Source organism: Mustelus asterias, chromosome 5, assembly GCF_964213995.1.
Source record: "Mustelus asterias chromosome 5, sMusAst1.hap1.1, whole genome shotgun sequence".
Taxonomy (NCBI): Eukaryota; Metazoa; Chordata; class Chondrichthyes; order Carcharhiniformes; family Triakidae; genus Mustelus; species Mustelus asterias.
In genome coordinates, this window is record NC_135805.1 from 132,758,652 (window position 1) to 132,780,834 (window position 22,183).

General features: G+C 43.6%; 1 protein-coding gene across 1 annotated transcript in view; it reads left to right on the top strand.

Annotated features, from left to right (window-relative positions):
* LOC144494162 (uncharacterized) overlaps positions 1 to 22,183 on the top strand; it is a 397,513-nt gene that overhangs the window by 331,271 nt on the left and 44,059 nt on the right. The window contains exons 38-45 of the mRNA XM_078213764.1: positions 2,902 to 2,955; positions 4,336 to 4,386; positions 9,782 to 9,817; positions 11,335 to 11,361; positions 15,062 to 15,115; positions 16,544 to 16,597; positions 19,572 to 19,625; positions 19,737 to 19,808. Coding sequence (XP_078069890.1) covers positions 2,902 to 2,955; positions 4,336 to 4,386; positions 9,782 to 9,817; positions 11,335 to 11,361; positions 15,062 to 15,115; positions 16,544 to 16,597; positions 19,572 to 19,625; positions 19,737 to 19,808 — 402 coding nt within the window. The remainder of the gene's footprint in view (positions 1 to 2,901; positions 2,956 to 4,335; positions 4,387 to 9,781; positions 9,818 to 11,334; positions 11,362 to 15,061; positions 15,116 to 16,543; positions 16,598 to 19,571; positions 19,626 to 19,736; positions 19,809 to 22,183) is intronic.

A 22,183-nucleotide genomic window follows, 5' to 3' on the forward strand; every position in this document is an offset into this window, starting at 1 on the left:
TTCAGGCTACAATTAAACCAGGGCAGCAGCATTAGTGGAAAGAAGGACCTGATTTTACCATTTTCATTCTAAGTGCTGAATCTGGGCGCAATTCAGGTCTGACTTGGAGATCTGCTTTCAGGCACCCTCATACGCACTCAGCTTGAAAAACAAATTGTGAGTCCCATTCACGCTGTGGGCGGGGCTTAGCACACCTGAAACGATCGGAGCTCTGAACTGCGCGTGCGCAGTTGGAAAAAAATTTGAAAAAGCGCACCCGTGTCACATCGCTCCCGAGCCGCAGAAAGTGGAGAAAGTGGCCCGGGAGCAAAAAGCTGGAGTGATGGTCCCCACAGACATCACTGTCTCCCTTATCCACCCCCCCCCCCACCCGCAACAACCCAGACCGATCGCGACCCCCTGTCCCTTCCCCCCCACTGATCGCCAACAGAGTGGCAGCGGACCTCCCTGCCCCCCCCCACACCAGAGATCCATCTCCTTCCCCCCACCAGTGAGCGATCGGGCCTCCAACCCCCCCCTTCCCCCCCCCCCGCCAGAGAACGATCTGGCCTCTCTTCCCCCCCACCACCCCCCGACCTCAGAAGAACATCTGACCCGCCTCCTCCTCCCTCCCCGCCCTCTCTCCAGAGAATGATTTGGCCCGCCTCCCTCACCCCCCCGAACCAGACAACGATTGTCCCCTCCGCCATCACCAGACAACGATCGGCCCTCCCCCCGCAACCAAATAATGATCAGGCCTCCCTCCCCCCCTCCCCACCAGAGATACATCTGACCCATCCCCTCCTCCTCCCCCCCACAACCAGACAACGATCTGGCCTCACTCCTTCCCCCGCCCCAGAGAATGATCTGGCTTCACTCCCCTTCCCCACCAGAGAATGATCTGACCCCCCCCCCCAGAGAATGATCTGACCCCCCCCCCCAGGGCCCTAAGAGCCTAAGAGTCACGTTGGGATTGAGACTGCAGTACAACGTTAGGAACTATCTATCTGTGAAGGAAATGACCAAGTCCCTCAAGTTAAAGGCTAATGTGCTAATTCACTGCACCAGCCAGTGTAAAAATACTTGTAACACTGCAGAAAAGCACATAGAATCGACAGCACAGAAGCAGGCCACTCAGCCCAGCCAGTCTGTGCTGGCGCATATGCTCCTCCAATATCTGAGAAAGGCAGATTGTTGGAGCTGTGTTCTAAGCTCCCTCTCTGCCTGCCCCCCTCTCTCTTTCCCTGCGTATCCTCAATTCTGTGTTAAATCTTCATGGTCTATTTCTTCACTGGGTTTCACCTGCTTGGATTTCTTTTTACCCAGTTATCTGCTACAACTTCAGCATAAAATCCACGGAGTCCCAAGAACAGAGTAACCACTAATTCCACCATTTGGATAAGCTGAGTGTGCGCATATATGCATGGCAGATGCAGGATAATGTGGATAAATGTGAGGTTATCCGCTTTGGTAACAATAATAGGGAGACAGATTATTACTTGAATGGGTGTAAATTGAGGGAGGTGGTTACGCAACAAGACCTTGGAGTCCTCGTGCATTACTCGTTGAAAATAAGCACACAGGTACAGCAGGCAGTAAAGAAGGTAAATGGTAAGTTGGCCTTCATAACGAGAGGATTTGAGTATAGGGATAGGGATGTTTTGTTGCAATTGTATAAGGTGTTGGTGAGGCCACACTTGGAGTATTTTGTGCAGTTTTGGAGTCCTTATCTGAGGAAGGATGTTCTTGCTATAGAGGGAATACAGCGAAGGTTTACCAGGCTGATTCCTGGGATGGTAGGTCTGTCATAGGAGGAGAGATTAAGTCGGTTAGGATTATATTCACTGGAGTTCAGAAGAGTGAGAGGGGATCTCATAGAAACTTATAAAATTCTGACAGGGTTAAACAGGGTACAGTCAGGAAGAATGTTCCCAATGAAGGGGGGTTCAGAACTAGGGGTCGTAGTTTGAGGATAAGGGGTAAACCTTTTAGAACTGAGGTGAGGAAAAATTTCTTCACCCAGAAGGTGGTGAATGTGTGGAATTCGCTACCACAGAAAGTAGTTGAGGCCAAAACATTGTCTGATTTCAAGAAGAAATTGGATATAGCTCTTGGGGCTAAAGGGATCAAGGGATATGGAGGAAAGGGGGGATCAGGATATTGAATTCGATGATCAGCCATGATCAAAATGAATGGCAGAGCAGCCTCAAAGGGCCGAATGGCCTACTTCTGCTTCTAGTTTCTATGTTTCTATGTATCCTGTCAACGGATCTTCGCATGGTCAGTGTCCCGCCCGCTATGATTCCAGTAGCGGGTGGGATGGGAAAATTCCGCACCAGATATGTAAAGATCACATACAAGCACTGGATATACTCAGAATTCATTCCCTTGTCCGTTGATTTTGCACAATTTCATGGGTTACTGTTACATAAAGTGGCCCATAGGTAAGTGTAGTGTATGGCTGGTGGACTCGAGGTAATGTTTTGAACAAGTGATATGTGAGGGTGAGGTGTGGGGAAGAGTGTTTTTATGCAGCCAGTGATAAAGGTTTGGAACTCACTGCCTACGAGGGTGATGGAAACAGACAATCAATAATGTCAAAAAGAAATTTGACAGGCGCTTAAGTGAAGTAAAGCTGCAGATTACGTAGATAGAGCTAGGGAATGAAACTGAGTGTATTGCTCTACAGAGAGCCGGTATGCACTCGGTACAGTAAGAGATCATTTGGCCTATCATGCGTGGGCTAGCTCTCTGAATTGCACAGGAACATTGCTGATCGGAGATTCTGCGCGCTATTGATATAAAGGACAGCAACACTAGCCACAGGATAAAGCTTCAATAATTTAGTCCATTGTTTAAATTAGTTTGATTTACTTTGCATGTGAGTAAAGACCAAACTGAAGTATTGATTATATATCACAGGGTAACGAAGGAACAGCAGGAAAAGCAGGACCACCCGGACCACCTGGACCTCCAGTGAGTTACCAAAATGTTTTAAATTCAGGAATGTTATTTTACATAAAGAGAAAGTCAGAATGTAAGAAAAGGACATATTGGGTCAAATTGATTACAGATTGTTTACGGATTGTCTAACGGCCTCACACCATCTTGTTTAATTCTTTCTTTCTCCTGTTGCCCTTAAATCTGACTTTCCCTGAAAACTTAATCTAAAGTCCATTTCTTCCTCAGTCTTTCTTGATAGTTTAGAATCTCTTTATAACCACATCCATCTTGGTTGTTCAGATCTCTAAGCGCATAAAAAGCACAAGAAGTAGGAACAGGCATAGACTATGTGGCCCCTCGAAACTGCTTTTTAAAATTCTTTCATAGGATGTGGACCTTTGAACTGAGTGGCTCACTTGGCCATTTCAGAGGGCAGTTAAGAATCAGCCACATTGCTGTGGGTCTAGAGTCACATGTAGCCCAGACCAGGCAAGGATGGAAGATTTCCCTCCCTAAAAGGACATGAGTGAACCAGATGGGTTTTTACGACAATCAATGATAGATTCATGGTCACCTTCAATGAGACGAGCTTTCAATTCCAATTTTATAACTCAAATTTAATTTCCACCAACTGTGTGGTGGGATTTGAACCTAAGTCCCCAGAGCATTAACCTGGGCCTCTCGATAACTAGTCCAGTGACATTGCCACTACGCCACCATCTCCGTATTCAATACAAGCATGGCTGATCCACTGCATCAGCTCCACTTTCCTGCCCGTTCCCCCGCATTCCTTGAATCCCTGAGAAATCAAAGGTGGGACCTGATTTTCAGTTCGGGGTGAGGAACCTGATTCCCAGATATATTCCAGATCCCAACCCCAGGCCACATCTGCATCACTCACGCCACACAACTTTCAAACGTACAAACTCTAATTGGGCCAGATGTGGCACAGTGACCAATCCGTGATGTCGAGCATCACAAAGAGGCAAGAGCTGCCTGCACAGCGTGAGCAGCGGAGGTAGATGGCAACCATGATGGGGGCTGCTGTGCCGAGGAGTGAATGTGGTGCCGAGGAGTGAATGTAGCACCTCAGAGGGCAAGCAGCCTCAATGCATACAAAAGCAGGCAAATGGAGAATAATGTACCCAAGCAAAAATTCCCCAGGATCCCTATAGTTTTTTGGAATAAAAAAACCCTTAATTTCTTAAAAGCAAAATACTGCAGATGCTGGAATCTGGAAAAAACACAGAAAATGCTGGAAAATCTCAGCAGGTCTGACAGCATCTGTGAGGAGAGAATTGAGCCAACGTTTCGAGTCTGGATGACCTCTGATGAAGGCCATGTTCATGTGAATAGAAGGTTCAATACGTTCCAGAACTCTCAGAATTCAATCTGATATTATTTGCTCTACAGAGGACTGCTGTCTATGAAGGAAATGGAATGAGCAGCATATACAAGATACAGGTAAGATCTTATAGGTATCTATATTTTAAATCTACTGACAGATCTAAGCTATGTTTATCCCATTCATATTTTTAAATAGTACTGTTGCTCATCCTTCTATGGAAACCCAGTGTTCCTCAAATCAGTATCTAACTGCGTCACTCCAGTGAAGATACTTATCTCTGTTTGATGCTCATCAAAGTTTAAGTTTATTTATTAGTGTCACCAGTAGGCTTACATTAGCACTGCAATTAAGTTACTGTGAAAATCCCCTAGTTGCCACACTCCAGCGCCTGTTCGGGTACACTGAGGGAGAATTTAGCATGGCCAATGCATCTAACCAGCATTTCTTTCGGACTGTGGAAGGAAACCGGAGCACCCGGAGGAAACCCACGCAGACGCGGGGAGAAGGCGCAGACTCCGCACAGACAGTGACCCAAGCCGGAAATCGAACGCGGCTCCCTGGCACTGTGAGGTAGCAATGCTAACCACTGTGTCATCGCAGTCCTGAATGTGTCTGTTACTAGCTTGTGCCCACAGTGAAGATTCAGCTTGAATTAGTGTTAAACCTTTCTATCCATCTACTTTGTAATAAAATCCCATAAGGTTCCTTTTCATTTGCTTTCTTTCCTCATAAGTGAGTTTTCTCTGCTCTGCTTAGGGCTTAGGGAGTAGATTTCCTTTCTAGCTTGGGTGACCAGACCTAAATGGGACAACTTGGCCTAAGCCCTAAAACAATTTGGGCAAATCAGTCTCAGATTAGTTGGCATCGCAAAAAAGCTCCTCATTCAGTTTGTTCTGGTGATTGCTGTTCTACAATCATCAAATCCTTACAGTGCAGAAGGAGGCAAAGAACAAAGAACAGTACAGCACAGGAAACAGGCCCTTCGGCCCTCCAAGCCTGTGCCGCTCATTGGTCCAACTAGACCATTCGTTTGTATCCCTCCATTCCCAGACTGCTCATGTGACTATCCAGGTAAGTCTTAAACGATGCCAGCGTGTCTGCCTCCACCACCCTACATGGCAGCGCATTCCAGGCCCCCACAACTCTCTGTGTAAAAAACGTCCCTCTGATATCTGAGTTATACCTCGCCCCTCTCACCTTGAGCACGTGACCCCTTGTGATCGCCACCTCCGACCTGGGAAAAAGCTTCCCACTGTTCACCCTATCTATACCCTTCATAATTTTGTACACCTCTATTAGGTCTCCCCTCATTCTCCGTCTTTCCAGGGAGAACAAGCCCAGTTTACCCAATCTCTCCTCATAGCTAAGACCCTCCATACCAGGCAACATCCTGGTAAACCTTCTCTGCACTCTCTCTAAAGCCTCCACGTCCTTCTGGTAGTGCGGCGACCAGAACTGGACGCAGTACTCCAAATGTGGCCTAACCAGCGTTCTATACATGTGCAACATCAGACTCCAGCTTTTATACTCTATACCCCATCCTATAAAGGCAAGCATACCATATGCCTTCTTCACCACCTTCTCCACCTGTGCTGCCACCTTCAAGGATTTGTGGACTTGCACACCTAGGTCCCTCTGTGTTTCTATACTCTTGATGGCTCTGCCATTTATTGTATAACTCCCCCCTACATTAGTTCTTCCAAAATGCATCACTTCGCATTTATCTGGATTAAATTCCATCTGCCATTTCTCCGCCCAATTTTCCAGCCTGCTGTATTGTCCGGCAATGTTCATCGCTATCCGCAAGTCCAGCCATCTTCGTGTCATCCGCAAACTTGCTGATAACACCAGTTACACCTTCTTCCAAATCATTTATATATATCACAAATAGCAGAGGTCCCAGTACAGAGCCCTGCGGAACACCACTAGTCACAGACCTCCAACCGGAAAAAGACCCTTCGACTGTTACCCTCTGTCTCCTGTGGCCAAGCCAGTTCTCTACCCATCTAGCCACCACTCCTTGTATCCCATGAGTCTTAACCTTCTTAACCAACCTGCCATGAGGGACTTTGTCAAATGCCTTACTGAAATCCATATAGACGACATCCATGGCCCTTCCTTCATCAACCGTTTTTGTCACTTCCTCAAAAAACTCCACCAAATTTGTGAGGCACGACCTCCCTCTTATAAAACCATGCTATTCAGTCCATCGAGTCTGCACCAACTCTCTAATAGTAAGCCATTTAAATGCTGAGTGCATTGTTATCCACCCCTCCATTTACCCTCTCCCATGGTGACTCATGTCATTAGTTGAATAGATCTGCCTCACATTTTCCCTTCCACTGTGTAGCATATTGCATCAATTTGCATTTTCAGCTGAACGTTCTATCCAGTAGGAGATTTTGTCACAGCCGTTTTGTAGTTTCTTTGACTGCATCATTATAGTGGACTTCCTGCCCTCTTTCCGAGGAAGTTTAGAGTCATTACGATACAGAAGTCCTGTCCATTGAGTAGATGCCAGCTTACTGTAGAGCAATTCAATCAGTTCCACTCCCTCGCTCTATCCCCATAGTTCTGTAAGTTTATTTCCCTCAAGAGCCCATCCAATTTCCTTTTGAAATCAATCATTGTTTCCACTTGCACCATCCTTATGGGCAGCGAGTTCCAAGTCATTACCACTCGCTGCATAAAAAAGTTTTTCTTCACATGCACCTATATCTCTTGCCTAAAACCTTTGAAGTGTGTCCCCTAGTCTTGTACTATCAGCTGTTGGGAACAGCTTTCTTTTGTCAACCTTCTCTCAACCTGTCATAATCTTGTAAATCTCTATCAAATCTCTCTTCAATCTTCTTTACTTCATGGAGAACAACCCCACTCTCTCCAATCTAATGTTGTAGCTAAAATTCCACCTCCCTAGAACCATTCTGATTAAATCTCCTCTGCACCCTCTCAAAGACTCTCACATCCTTCCTAAAGTGTGGTGACCAGAATTGGACACAATACTCCATTTGTGACCTAACCAGAACTTTATGAAGATTCAGCAAAACCTCCCTTATAGTCAATGCGTTTATTTTTGAACTTAAGATCTCATGTGCTTTGCTAATCTCTCTTTCTCAATATATTCTGTCACCTTCAAAGATTAATATTCACGCCCAGGTCCTTCTGTCCCTGCACACTCTTTAGAATTGTCTGTATTGCCTCCTTATTCCTTCTGCCAAAATATATCACCTCATATTTTTCTGTGTAAATTCCATATGCCAATTGTGTTCCCATTCTGCTAGCCTGTCTGTAATCCTGCTGCAGGCGATTTGTAACATCTTCATTCCTCCAAATTGGTATCTCAGCAAATTTTTAAACTTTATTTTGTATCCCAATATCCAAGTCATTTAAATATATCAAAAGGGCAGTTTTTCTTGCATTGGCCCTTGGGGAAAGCCACCGTTGACCATCCTCCAGTCTGAAAAATAATCATTTACCATGAATCATTGTTTCCTGTCTTTAAGCCACTTTTACCCAAATGGAGGCTGACCTACCAATTCCATCAATTTACCCAGCCTTTAACATGGAACCTTGACTGAGGCTTCCTCAAAATCCATATCGACTTATTCACTTCCTGAACCTTCTCTGTCACTTCGTTAAGTATTCAATTAGATTGGTAAAGTGTGATCAATATTTTACTAATAGGTGCTGGCTCTCCTTAATTGATTCAAATCTCTTCAAGCACCTGTTGATTTCATTCCCCTCGATTACCATTTTTAAAACCTAACCCACCAAGGATGTTAAACTGACTGCCCGGAGTTACTCGGAATGTCCTTGCACTCTTTTTTGAATAAGGGTGTTGCATTTTCTTCTCCCTATTTCTCTGGCACCACCCCTCTATCTAGAGAGAATCGGAAATTTATGACAAGCCTTTCGACTAACTCCAGCTCCACTTCATTCAGTAAGCTGGAATGCAAGCATCCAAACCCAATCATGTATCCATTCTCAGTATAGGCAGCCACTCCAGAATATCCTTCCCATTAATTTTCTCCCTGTCTGTTCCTTGTACCATTTCCACCTCGACAGTTACCCTGTCAGCAACCTCTTTCTTGGTGAATACCAATACAGGCCCCATCCACGTAATCCCAAGTATTTACCCTGCAAATTTCCCTGACACTAAGGGGCAATTCTAGCTTGGCCAATCCATCTAACCTGCATATCTTTGGAGTGTGGGTGAAAACCGGAGCACCTGGAGGAAACCCACGCAGACACGGGGAGAATGTGCAAACTCCACACTGACAGTGACCCGAGGCCGGAATTGAATCTGGGTCCCTGGCATTGTGCAGCAGCAGTGCTAACCACTGTGCCATCCCATGGTGTTGATGTTCACCAAGAAAGAGGTTGCTGACAGGATAACTGTCAAAGTGGCTGCAGAAAATAGTAGAGTGGCAATCTGACAGATTGCCCCTCCACAGAGGTTTCAACCCAGTATATCCTCTATCTCTTTCATCTTCCATGGAGTTCAAGCTTTGATACCCTGATCTATCATCCTTGGCAATGTACTAACCTGTACTTGAGACATCCTCTTCTTACAGATGACCCATTGCTTCATCAGTTATTACTGGAAATCTTTGCTTCTAATTTTCACCCTTGTCTCATCTTCACTTGCCATACACCCCTTACTCTTCCTTTCCTTGACTTCTCAGTTTCCTTTTCTGGGGACAGGCTATAATTATAAGCCCACTGACTTCCGCAGCCATCTTGACTATACTCCTCCCACCCTGCCTCCTGGAAGGACTCCATTCCATTCTCCCAGTTTATCTGTCTCTGTCGTATTTGTTTTGTTAATGTAACCCCCACAACAGCGCTCCTAAGGTGGTTTCCCATTTCCTCAACTAAGTATGGTTAGCATGGACCTCTGTATTTATAGTGTACAATGCTTATACCTGCTGTCTTTCATTGAAGTGGCTCAGAATCTGTCTTCAGCTGAGCTTTAAGATTCACTGACTGCTGTACTATAAAAAACAGTTCCCTTATTGATTGGATCATTATCTCCATGTTGAAATACAACCAATCTTTTGTTACTGAAAAACAAACTAGCTCACTTTCAAACACCGTGAGATTCCCACTTTACTGTGCATCCAGCCATGAAATAAGTATATGTTAACTTGTCTATTAAACACTGTGCAATGCACTGCCTTCCCCCATTGGCACTGCTGCTGTTTGCCCCCTCTCCCCCAAGCATTCCCTTACCATATTCATAGAAACATAGAATCCCAACAGTGCAAAAGGAGGCCATTCAGCCCATTGACGCTGCACTGACAACAAAATATTCCTCTCAGAAAGTTCAATACGTATATACATAGCCAGCAAATTATATTACAAATTGATATTCTATAGAGCATAGCTTTGTAGCAATAAGATGGGGGCTGGGGAGTGTTGTATGAGTATGCTGGATATTATTGAAGTGTAAAATCACTACAATAACCAACAAATTCTTTACAAATGCTCTAATCACTGAATATCTTACAGGACATTCCAGGTCCACCAGGTCCTCCAGGTTCGCCGGTAAGTCAACAATTCATATTGTATGTTTCTTATGTTTCCTGATATAAAAATAGTTTGACATTTTGCCCGGAATTTTCTCAATCTAATTTTCTCTGGAACTACACTAAAGTTTACCCCAATCTCACCAGTGAAATATTAACCCGTATCAGCATTTGCAGGCAATCAAATAGGAATCTGCCAAAACAGCTTGGAATGACACCTTCTTTAAATATTTCTTTATCTTATTAACGTGGAGAAAATTAAAGCTCGAACCCATTTTTTTTTGATGTAAAAGATTTTGATGCCATAAAAAGATATCAATCGATGCAGAAAAATGCAATGCCAGTGTAGTAATTCAGCCAAACACCAGTTTCCCGTCACCCGTGCACTAAAGGAAAAGGCCACTCCTGAGCTTACAGTCAGGTAGTCTTTACCTCGGGACTTACAACTCCGGTCCGGGTAAAGTTACAGGCTTAAAAACCCCCGCTTGCTGCTTCTCATTGGGTGAGCCTATGTTCGCTCAGTAAGGCAGCTTGTACTTCACAAAGCCCACAGGGAGATCTATTGATGTGGCCTTTGTGGCTGTCATAACAGCCGATCTCAGTAAGGGCACGTAGCATTTATGTTTTGTCAGAAAAATACCAGAATTAGTGCATTTAGGTCTTGCTGTGTTTAAAACCTTAGACCTACATTGATCAGAATGGGTTTAAGTTCAAGAATCTTGTGTTCACTGGTCCTTTATATGGTGAGATCAAAACTATGTTAATGATGTAAGTGGATGAGTCTGGTCAATCTAACTCGGGAGAAATATAAATGATCAAGGAAATAGATGTTTGTAGTGTTCTGTTGGCCAAGCAACATGACTCAGTTAAAGATTTAAAGTTTATTTATTAGTGTCACAAGTAGGCTTACAGTAACACTGCAATGAAATTACTGTGAAAATCCCCTAGTCACCATACTCTGCCATCTGTTTGGGCGCACTGATGGAGAATTTAGCATGACCAATGCACCTAATCCGTACGTCCTTTGGTCTGTGGGAGGAGACCCGAGCTACCGGAGGAAACCAACACTCACATGGTGGGAACGTGCAGACTCCACACAGACAGTGACCCAAGCCGGGAATTGAACCCGGATCCCTGGCGCTGCGAGGCAGCAGTGCTAACCACTGTGCCACCGTGCGTCAGTGGATTAGTTTGGTCAATATAAATAATCAAGGAAATAGACGCTTGTAGTGTTTTTGTTGTAAAAGCAACATGACTCAGTTACAGGTGAATTTCCATGGGAAAAAAGATTCTTGCTCCATTTTTAGAATGAAATTTCCAGGAAATTCTGAGTTGATGGTTTTAATTCATAGAATCCCTTCTCACTATGACTAAAAGTAAATAGTTTTCAACTCCAAGAATAATTTTGATAATATGATTGGTTTTTTATCCGCCTGCCTTTTCTAAGATGAATGTAATGACCTTTAATGAGAAATTGGTGTATATGAATTTTGAATGCCATTAGCTTTCTGTTTACTATTTGCTTTCTTTCTGCAGGGTTTAAAAGGAGACCCAGGTTCAATGGTAAGCAGGCACCTCCAATTCCAAAAAATGTAGTGGAAAAGGAATAGCCTCAAAATCTGAATAAATGCAGCTTATTGTGCTGTCAAAGCATCCTAACCTGCATTCCATTAGAGGTATGGCTTGTCAGCTTCAGCCCTACCTCTAATGGAACAAACTTTAAAAAAATTGATCGACCTAACATTGCGGAGTGGGGCTTCTTGAGTACAGTTAGTTCAGCTTTCTCCTCACACCCTCCTGCAATGGAGAGGTTGATTGGCATTGCATTCTCTGTTACCACGTTGTTATAGGGAGAACTCGTGCTAATAGAACATTACAGCGCAGTACAGGCCCTTCGGCCCTCGATGTTGCGCCGACCAGTGAAACCAATCTGAAGCCCCTCTAATCTACACTATTCCAATATCATCCAAATGTTTATCCAATAACCATTTGAATGCTCTTAATGTTGACAAGTCCACTACTGCTGCAGGCAGGGCATTCCACGCCCTTACTACTCTCTGAGTAAAGAACCTACCTCTAACATCTTTCCTATATCTCTCACCCCTCAATTTAAAGCTACGTCCCCTCATGTTAGCCATCACCATCCGAGGAAAAAGGCTCTCACTATCCACCCTATCTAATCCTCTGATCATCTTGTATGCCTCTATTAAGTCACCTCTTAACCTTCTTCTCTCTAACAAAAACATCCTCAAGTCCCTCAGCCTTTCCTCGTACGATCTTCCCACCATACCAGGCAACATCCTGGTAAATCTCCTCTGCACCCTTTCCAACACTTCCACATCTTTCCTATAATGCGGCGACCAGAACTGTACGCAATACTCCAAGTGCGGCCGCACCAGAGTTTTGTACAGTTGCAGCATGACCTCATGGCTCTGAAACTCAATCCCTCTACCAATAAAAGCTAACACACCGTATGCCTTCATAGCAACCCCATCAACCTGGGTGCCAACTTTCAGGGATCTATGCACATGGACACCCAGATCCCTCTGTTCATCCACACTACCAAGTATCTTACCATTAGCCCAGTACTCTGTATTCCTGTTACTCCTTCCAAAGTGAATCACCTCACACTTTTCCGCACTAAACTCCATTTGCCACCTCTCAGCCCAGCTCTGCAGCTTATCTATGTCCCTCTGTAACCTGCCACTTCCCTCCGCACTGTCTACAACTCCACCGACTTTAGTGTCATCCGCAAATTTACTAATCCATCCTTCTACGCCCTCATCCAGGTCATTTATAAAAATGACAAACAGCAGTGGCCCCAAAACAGATCCTTGCATTACACCACTAGTAACTGAACTCCAGGATGAATATTTCCCATCAACCACCACCCTTTGTTTTCTTACAGCTAGCCAATTCCTGATCCAAACCACTAAATCACCCTCAATCCCATGTGTCCGTATTTTCTGCAATAGCTTATCATGGGGAACCTTATCAAACGCTTTGCTGAAATCCATATACACCACATCAACCGCTTTACCCTCATCCACCTCTTTGGTCACCTTCTCAAAGAACTCAATAAGGTTTGTGAGGCACGACCTACCCTTCACAAAACCATGCTGACTATCCCTAATCAAATTATTCCTTTCTAGATGATTATAAATCCTATCTCTTATAATCCTTTCCAAAACTTTGCCCACAAGTCCCAGGCTTAACTGAGAATTAATGTTCGATTAATGTTCAAATTTCCCTAAACAGAAGGAGGAAGGCTGAAAAATGAGATTATCATTGCGTGAATCAGGCAATAGAGTGGTATAAAATAACCAGCAAATTCCAGTGATTCTCAGCTCAACATGTCTATTAAATCATACCATAACGTTCAAAGATGTGTAGGTTAATTGGATTGATCATGGTAAATTGCCCCTTAGTGTCCAAAGATGTGTAGGTTAGGTGGATTGACCATGTTAAATTGCCCCTTAGTATCCCAAGATGTGTAGGTTAGGAGGATTAGCAGGATAAATGTATGCGGCTATGAGGATAGAACTTGGGTAAGATGCTCTGCCAGAGAGTCAGTGCAGGCTTGATGGGCTGAATGGCCTCCTTCTGCACTCTAGGGATTCTTCTCTGCTCTAAGAAGAACAACCCCTTCTTCTCCAGTCTCTCCACTTGATATTTGTCCATCATCATTGCCTTTTTTCCATAACATTTCTGGCTTCAAAGTGACATCCGAATACATGCTTATTACCCAAATGAATTATGACAACAGTCTTGAGTGTTCCATCAACTGATATACAACCTGACACCATTATTTGGTAAGGATGGACATAAGAATCATCAAGGCTTCAGATTATGTCCTAAGTACAATCCTAAGCTTCCAATAGATAGTTATGGGGCAGAAGTTTGTGTTTTTAATGCAAAGTGTCACAGCAGACGGGAAAAGCTGCTACAGCAGATTTCTCCACCGTATCATGAGGAACTCTGGAAAAATAATCCAAGAGGGAAGTGCCAGGGGCAGTGCCAGGGGGAACTGCCAAGAGGCAGAGCCAGAGTACTGCCCTAGCAACGTGCCCTCACCCCCTGAGCGATTCACTCACCCAAGCTCCTGGTGGGTTCTGCCCACCAAGTGCACACCGTGGGACAGCAGTCGTAAATCACACCAGCATGCCCTCGTGCTGACATGAATGGATAATACAACAGAGGGGATTATTGAGAAGCCCGGTAATTAGATTTAACTTTATTCTAATGGGGTTCCCAATGTCGAGCGTCATTGGGGGTGGGGGGGTGGTGGTGTTGTGGCGGCGGGGGGGTGACAATCGTGATGGAACTTCCCACCAACATATAACACATTTTGGGCCTCTGTCAAGGTTTTGTGCTTCCATCACTATTCACACCAATGAGAACAGAAATGGAAAAACCCAACCATAGACTTCTCAAAACAGACCATGAAAGAACCATTACTTTGCATCTTTGTTTCTTCTGGTTTGATTCCTGAACCTATTATTAACCACCTTGACTGCACAGATTAAGGAGTGGTACAATACTTCACACAAGTGTGCTGTGGCTGTTATCTAACTATCTTATCTATCTATCGTAGCTAAGCTATTTTATCTAATCTATCTATCTGGCTTATATTAACACTGCAGTGAAGTTACTGTGAAAATCCCCGAGTCGCCACACTCCGGCGCCTGTTCGGTACACTGAGGGAAAATTTAGCATGGCCAATGTACCTAACCAGCACGTCTTTCAAACTGTGGGAGGAAATTGGAGCACCCGAAGGAAACCCACGCAGACACAGGGGAATGTGAATTTAACTTAGGATTCAATCCTAAGATTTGTCACCATAAAATTAATTTGCTTTCAGTTTGGAGTTGGCAACGAAAATGAAAAAGAAACAAAAAGTTAAACTGAAGAGCGAAATAAAATAGAATTATTTTGGAAACTCGCCTGAGAAAACCTATCTGAGAATGAACAAATATTGTCGCATGTTTAATAATGATCTCTGTATATTTAATGTACAATGTGAGCCCATTGTACCGTGACAACTTGATGATGCTCTGGCCCACTAGAGCGAAACATGCCACAAGCAATGTATGATTAAAAAATAATACTTATTTAATGGTGTCAAATCTCAACAAATGAGAGGACCTCAGTACCTGAGGGACGTAATACATTAAAACGCATTTGATGCTGCCTTTGGCATGTTTAATGATGAGCTACAATATGACAATGTGTAAGATAAAGGCTAACTCTCACACTCTTGCAGGGAGAGATGGGTCCAATGGGATTGCCAGGACTAGAAGGCACACCAGGAGAAAAGGTATCTCTTTCTCTCGCTTTTTCTCTTTCTGTCACCTCTCAATATATTTATTTAACTCAATACCCCCAGTGGTGCTTTTTGAATCACATGAATGACCAAGGAACTATTTTTTTACTCTTCTTATTTTTCCCCCTGATTTCTCCCTTTTCGCTCTTCCTATTTTCCGGCAGTGTGACCTCATGCTCCGCAGATGCTGGTTCCCTTCCAGTAGCTAATCCTAGCGGCCATCAGGAAGCTCTTCAACCATGTGAGCTTTGTAGCCAAACCCGACCTCACCAACACACAACATTTGCACACCCTCACCACATAGAGCTCACTGGATCATGAACAGGAGCTAGCCATTTCTTCCCCTGCCATGCTCTAGATCAAGGTTGTCCCATTCTATTGTTATGTCCCGTTGGGATCCAGACTGGGATTTACTGAGCGTTGACTGAGAATTCAACTTGGGGTTCTCCCTAATCTATATGGCTCTGTATAACTTTCCCATTTACTCAATGGGCTACTGCTAATCTCAGTCTGAGTCCAACAAAGCTTTTTGAGTCACAACATTTTTAATGAACTCTGAAATTTTCCAAAGACTTCCTCAAAATAAGGTCACAAAATTCAGAGCAGGAGTGGGCCATTCTGCCCCTCACACCTTCTCCTCCATTCAGTAAGATCATGGGTGATATGATTGTGACCTCCACTTTCCTGCCTGCTCTCCCTCATAACCCTTGACTTCCTTGTTGATCAAAAATCTAACTCAGTCTTGAATATATTCAATATCCCAGCCTCAACTATACTCTCAGAAAGACAATCCCAAAGTCTAACAACCTTCTCAGCGTCCTTTTTTAAACTGTACCCCCGAGTTCTAGTTTGTCCTCCTGAGGGGAAACCTCCTCCCAATACCCGCCCTGTCAAGTCACATAAGAATCTTTCAATAAGATCACCTCTTATTCTTCTAAACTCCAATGAGTATGAGCCCAACCTTCACTCAAGCTGGAATTCATCCCTAAGTAAGGAGACCAAACCTATACAAAATGCTCCACATGCAGTCTTACTAAACCCTGTACAGCTGTAGCAACCCTGCTACATAAATATGTTTGTTTATAAGTTTCATCATTTCAATGCAGTGCTATTCTCATTGGTAATTTTGATAGGGATTCATTGATAAGATTGCAATATTGCAATTATATTGTTCTATGGGTTGATTTTAAGGTGCACACAGACTCACATGCAGAAACACACATACACACACCATACACACATACATACACACGGGCACACACACACGCGGACACACACACACACACACAGAGTAAGACAGACACACACACACACACAGTAAGACAGACAGACACACACACAAACACACGCACACACCGCACACACAGCTTTATCTGTGGATTCTTAACTCATCTTTATAATCATGTTTCAATGTATTTCTAGGGAGATCCAGGAATGCCAGGGCCACCTGGTCCCCAAGGACTGACAGGTCCACAGGTGAATATTTTGAAGGAAGATGGATAATATTGATGGCTTTGTATGTGGAAAAGGCAATATAATCAATGTGTATGGTATTGGCTAAAGGACTTTGATGCATTGTCCACACTGTACTGTCAGTTCTTTCATTAAGCTTAATCGTCTTTCCACAAAACTGCAAGTACTATTCAATGCATGATAGTCAAAGATTCTTCAGTCACCTTTTCATCATTTTAGTATGAATAGTTCCTCTGTATTTCTGTGAAGAATTGGGACTTTTTTGTTCTTTTTAAATTCAGCATTCATGCACTGCCTGCATAATGCAGTCACTGTGTGTAATTAGCTCTGAGTCCGTGGGCTGGGGTTTAATACTGGTGTGAAGTCAGTGGCCAACTATAAAAATCTGAACAAATGGGCAAATATTTGAAAGAGAGGGTGGACTATGGAGAAAGAATAATGGAGTAGACTAGTTTAGTTAGGTCATCATGATTGGCACAGGCTTGGAGGGCCGAAGAGCTTGTTCCTGTGCTGTACTTTTCTTTGTTTTTTGTTATTTATTCTAGTAAGCACTGCTTCCAAGAGCCAGCACAGAACCAGTGGGCTGAAGGGCCTCATTCTGCACTGTCGTTATATGATTCTATGAAGTCACTTTCTTCACAGGGACATCATTTGAAAATAATGCAACAATTATAAGCAGCAAACAGTAAATATTTCAGTTTATCGCCTTGAAGGCACTACCCCTGTAATTGTACTATGTATGAAATCACTGCAGGGGTTCCTCAGGCTAATCCGTCTAACCTACACATCTTGGGACATTAAGGAGCAATTTTACTATGGCCAATCCACCTAACCTGCACATCTTTGGACTGTGGGAGGAAACTGGAGCACGCGGAGGAAACCGCGTGCTTCAGACATGGGGAGAATGTGCAAACTCCACACAGTCATCCAAGGCCGGAATTGAACCTGGGTCCTTGGAGCTGTGAGGCAGTCGTGCTTACCATCTTCAGCTGCTTCATCAATGACCTTCCTTCCAACACACAATCAGAAGTAGGGATATTCGCTGAATTTTCAGCACCATTCATGAATCCTCAGATAGTGAAACAGTCCTTGTCCATGTGCAGGAAGACCTGGAAGACATTAAGGCTTGGACAATTAAGTGGCAAGTAACATTCATGCCACGCAAGTGCCAGGCAATGACTCTCCAACAAGAACCTAGCCATCTCCCCATGACATTCAATTGCATTGCCATCACTGAATCTTTCACTATAAACAATCTGGGAGTTACCATTGACCAGAAACTGAACTGGACTAGCCACAGAAATGCCATGGCTACAGGAGCAGGTCTGAAGCTAGGAATTCTGCAGGCTGAATAGATGCAGGTAGGATGTTTCTCTTGGCTGAGAGAATCTAAAACCAATGGACACAGTCTCAGAATAAGAGTTAGGCCATTTAGGATTGAGATGAGGAGGAATTTCTTCATTCAGAGGGTGGTGACTCTTTGTAATTCACTCCCCCAGAGGACTTTGGGGGTTCAGTCATTGAATGTGTTCTAAATATTAAAAGCATCAAAGGATATAGGGAATGGTGTCGAAGTAGAAGATCAGCCATCATCTCATTGAATGGTGGAATAGGCTCAAAGGGCTGAATGGCCCATTCCTGCCCCTAGTTCTTATTTTCGTTTGAGTAATTAACTTCCTGACACCCCAAACCCTGTCCAACATTTATAAGGAACAAGTCAGGAATGCAATGGAATACTCTCCACTTGCCTTGCTGACTCAATGGGGCTGAATGGCCTCCTTCTGCATTGTTGGGATTCTATGATTGGGCATGGCACATGACCCTGAGGAACTCCTGCAGTGATTTCATGCACAGTACAATTACAGGTGTAGAGCTTTCAAGGTGATAAGCTGAAATGTTTACTGTTTGCTGCTTACAATTGTTGCATTACTTTTAAATGACATCCCTATGAAGAAAGTGGCTTCGTGGATCATGTAATGACAGTGCAGAATGAGGCCATTCAGCCCATTGCTTATGTGCTGGCTCCAAGAAGCTCAACACCATCAAGATAAAGTTCATGATTTCCAACCTGCTTGAGTGGCACCCCATCCATATTAAAATTCATTTTCTCCACCAACAATGCACAGTAACAGCAGTGTGTGCCATCTACAAAATGCACTGCGGGAACTCACTAAGGCTCTTTCGACAGCACCTTCCAAACCCGTGATCTCTACTACCCAGAAGGAAAGAGCAGCAGTTGTATGGGAAGACCACCACCTGGAGGTTCCCCTCCAAGTCACTCGCTAGCCTGACTTGGAACAATATCACCGTTCCTTCATTGTTGCTGGGTCAAAATCATGGAAGTCCCTCCCTAACAGCACCGTGGATGTACCTACACCACATGGACTGCAGCAATTCAAGAGGGCGGCTCACCACCACCTTCTTAAGGTCTACTATGTTTCTTCAGAGGGAACGCTTCAAAATGCAGCTAATGAAAATACAACAAAACTTACTTCAACTTATAAATCAAAGAAAGAGTTTAATAAAGAAAAATCATTACTCCAAACTTGGGGCCTCCCCCGGGCCACTCCAAGCTACCCACAATGCTACATAGTTCCTTATTTATAGTGAATCAGCTGTCAGCTGACTATTACATCTTGGTTCCATCGTTTACTGGGTCAGCTGACCCTTCCCATTGGTCACATTGCATCCAATACAAAGTTGTCACTGGTTACATTCTAACATACGAGGGATGGGCAATAAATGCTGTAAGAAGTTTAACAACGCCAGGTTAAAGTCCAACAGGTCTATTTGGTAGCAAAAGCCTTACTGTGCTTTAACTTCTTACTGTGTTTACCCCAGTCCAACGCCGGCATCTCCACATAATAAATGCTGACCAGTGATGCCCACATCCCATGAACAAGTAATTAAAAGAAAATCTAATATTGAATAGCTTGTTTAACTGTCTAACATTGTATTTTTTATCTTCTCACAAAAGGGGAAATCTGGACCTCCAGGCCTACCAGGCCCGAATGGATTAACAGGCGATCCTGTGAGTTAAATTCTCATTTTTATTCCAATGCACATGATTCATCATTTAGATAATTAATTTAGAGGAACATCTTGTGCATCTGTGACCTTCATTTTACTTCTGTGTTGGTAGGGATCAAAGGGTGAGAGAGGACCACTGGGAGAAACTGGCTTTCCTGGACCTGAAGGACCCTCTGGTGCCCCTGTATGTATCAAGTTGCGTTAGACCTTGTTTTCACTTGCTGAAATGCCTGTTATGGTACTACTATACCTTTAAGAAATGTATTTTAAGCATGTTCCCTGCAGTTATAAGCAGGCACCGAGCTGTCTGTCCTTTTATTGTTGCTAGAGTCATATAATAGGCTTTTTGTTTATTTTAATTTGGGCCATGTCCTCGAGTCGTACGACCCTTTTGAGTTGTTGGGGAAAGACTGATTGACAGGTCATGGTCAGGTGGTTCCTTCACAGAGGAATCCAAGGATTCACTTTCAGTTTGGCTAATGACAAGATGTTTGTAGTCCAGACTGAAAACAGTGTTTTTTGTCTGTCTTCCTGATAGTGGAGATTCTGTTGGCAAGGCAGAAATTGTTGGACTCCAGATTGCAAGCAGTGTGTTTCTGGGTCTCTCCTTAGTATTGGAAATTTAGTTCTTGATGCCTGGCTAGCTAGTAAGTAGAGGCAAGGAGTGCCTCTGTCTCTTGAAGTGGTTTGCTGGCTAAAAGCTAGAAGTCAGCAGTGGCTCTATCTCTACCACGAGATATGCTGGGAGCTCCAGGACAGGGAAGTCCGAGTTTCAATTCTCCATCCAAAGGACTAAGTCACAGCAGGTGTTGCAAAGCTGCAAGATCCAGCATCATATGAGCATACTTACTTTCTGAGTTCAGCCTGGAACAGGGGTTTATGTTTGTAGGGAGGCTTGTGTTGGAACAGTAAGAAGTCTCACAACACCAGGCTGAAGTCCATAAGTTTTATTTAGGACCATGAGCTTTCGGAGCGCTGCTCCTTCATCAGGTGAATCATCTCCACATCATGTGTTGGAACAGTATTTGTTTATATACAATATCATGGTTATTTTTTTTCTTGTTTGTAATTGGAAACATATATTGCTAATTGTCTTCTTATATGTTAACTATTCTTAAATTAAACTTTGTTGATAAAAGCTCCTTGTGGGTCATTTGAATCCTACCTGGAGTGAAACATTTTATGCTTACCCGTGCCAAACTTCAAAGTGCAAAACTTATGATCTAGGCTGACTCCATGACTCCCTTGGCGTTTCTGACCTGAATTATAACACTGTTGTTATACTATAAGGCAATGAGCAACTGTCAGATATGGAAACTATTTAGTGACTGGTACAGTAATGCATTATCTTCCAACAGTGAAGAATATCCTAGATTGCTACTTGTATAAGTGCAAGGCATGAAGTGTAAAAACTATAAAAGATTGTAGCATAGTATTTGACCCAAGATGTTCTTTGTTATAAGGAGAGGCTCGATAGACTGGGACTTTTTTCCCTGAAGCGTAGGAGGCTTAGGGGTGATCTTATAGAGGTCTATAAAATAATGAGTGGCATAGATAAGGTAGATAGTCAACATCTTTTCCCTAATGTAGGGGAGTCTAAAACTAGAGGGCATAGGTTTAAGGTGAGAGGGGAGAGATACAAAAGGCTCCAGAGGGGCAATTTTTTCACACAGAGGGTGGTGAGTGTCTGGAACGAGCTGCCAGAGGTAGTAGTAGGGACGGATACAATTTTGTCTTTTAAAAAGTATTTAGACAGTTACATGGGTAAGATGGGTGTAGAGGGATATGAGCCAAATGCAGGCAATTAGGACTAGCTTAGTGGTAAAAACTAGGTGGCATGGACAAGTTGGGCTGAAGGGCCTGTTTCCATGCTGTAAACCTCTATTATTCTATGTTGAATCTTTGCGAATCCACAAACGATTGCTGTCCTACTCTGGAATCCCTTTCAGATATTTCTCCTGGCCTCGACACGTCTCTGAAATGAAACATTTCTGTATTCCGATAACTCTCGTCATTTAACCACCATTTCTTGCTCTGTCTGATTTTCTGCCTTTAGACCCTCCAACCTTGAGACTATCCTGTTCTCGAGGCCTTGAATATTTACTCAGATTTTCCAAAAAACAAATCAGAAGCTCAGTACCAATCTGCTGCCTCACTCTGGTGGACGAATGAAATGGGATCCGTTTATGATTCTATGAACACAAGTTGCTTAACAGGGGATTTGTGATCTATAGAACTATTTTTTGATGTGTATTTTATGCTACTATGAAGCTTTTCATCAATATTTTCCTTCATTACCCTTCACTTTGAGATGCAATAATCATACAGTTGAATTTTCCTTTAATTCAGCACCTGCTTGCAGCAAATTTGAATGTAAACTTGGGGACGGCACGGTGGCACAGTGGTTAGCACTGCTGCATCACATCGCCAGGGTCCCAGGGTCAATTCTGGCCTCGGGTCACTGTCTGTGTGGAGTTTGCACTTTCTCTTCATATCTGCGTGGGTTTCCTCCGGTGCTCCACAGTCCAAAGAAGTGTGGGATAGGTTGATTGGCCATAC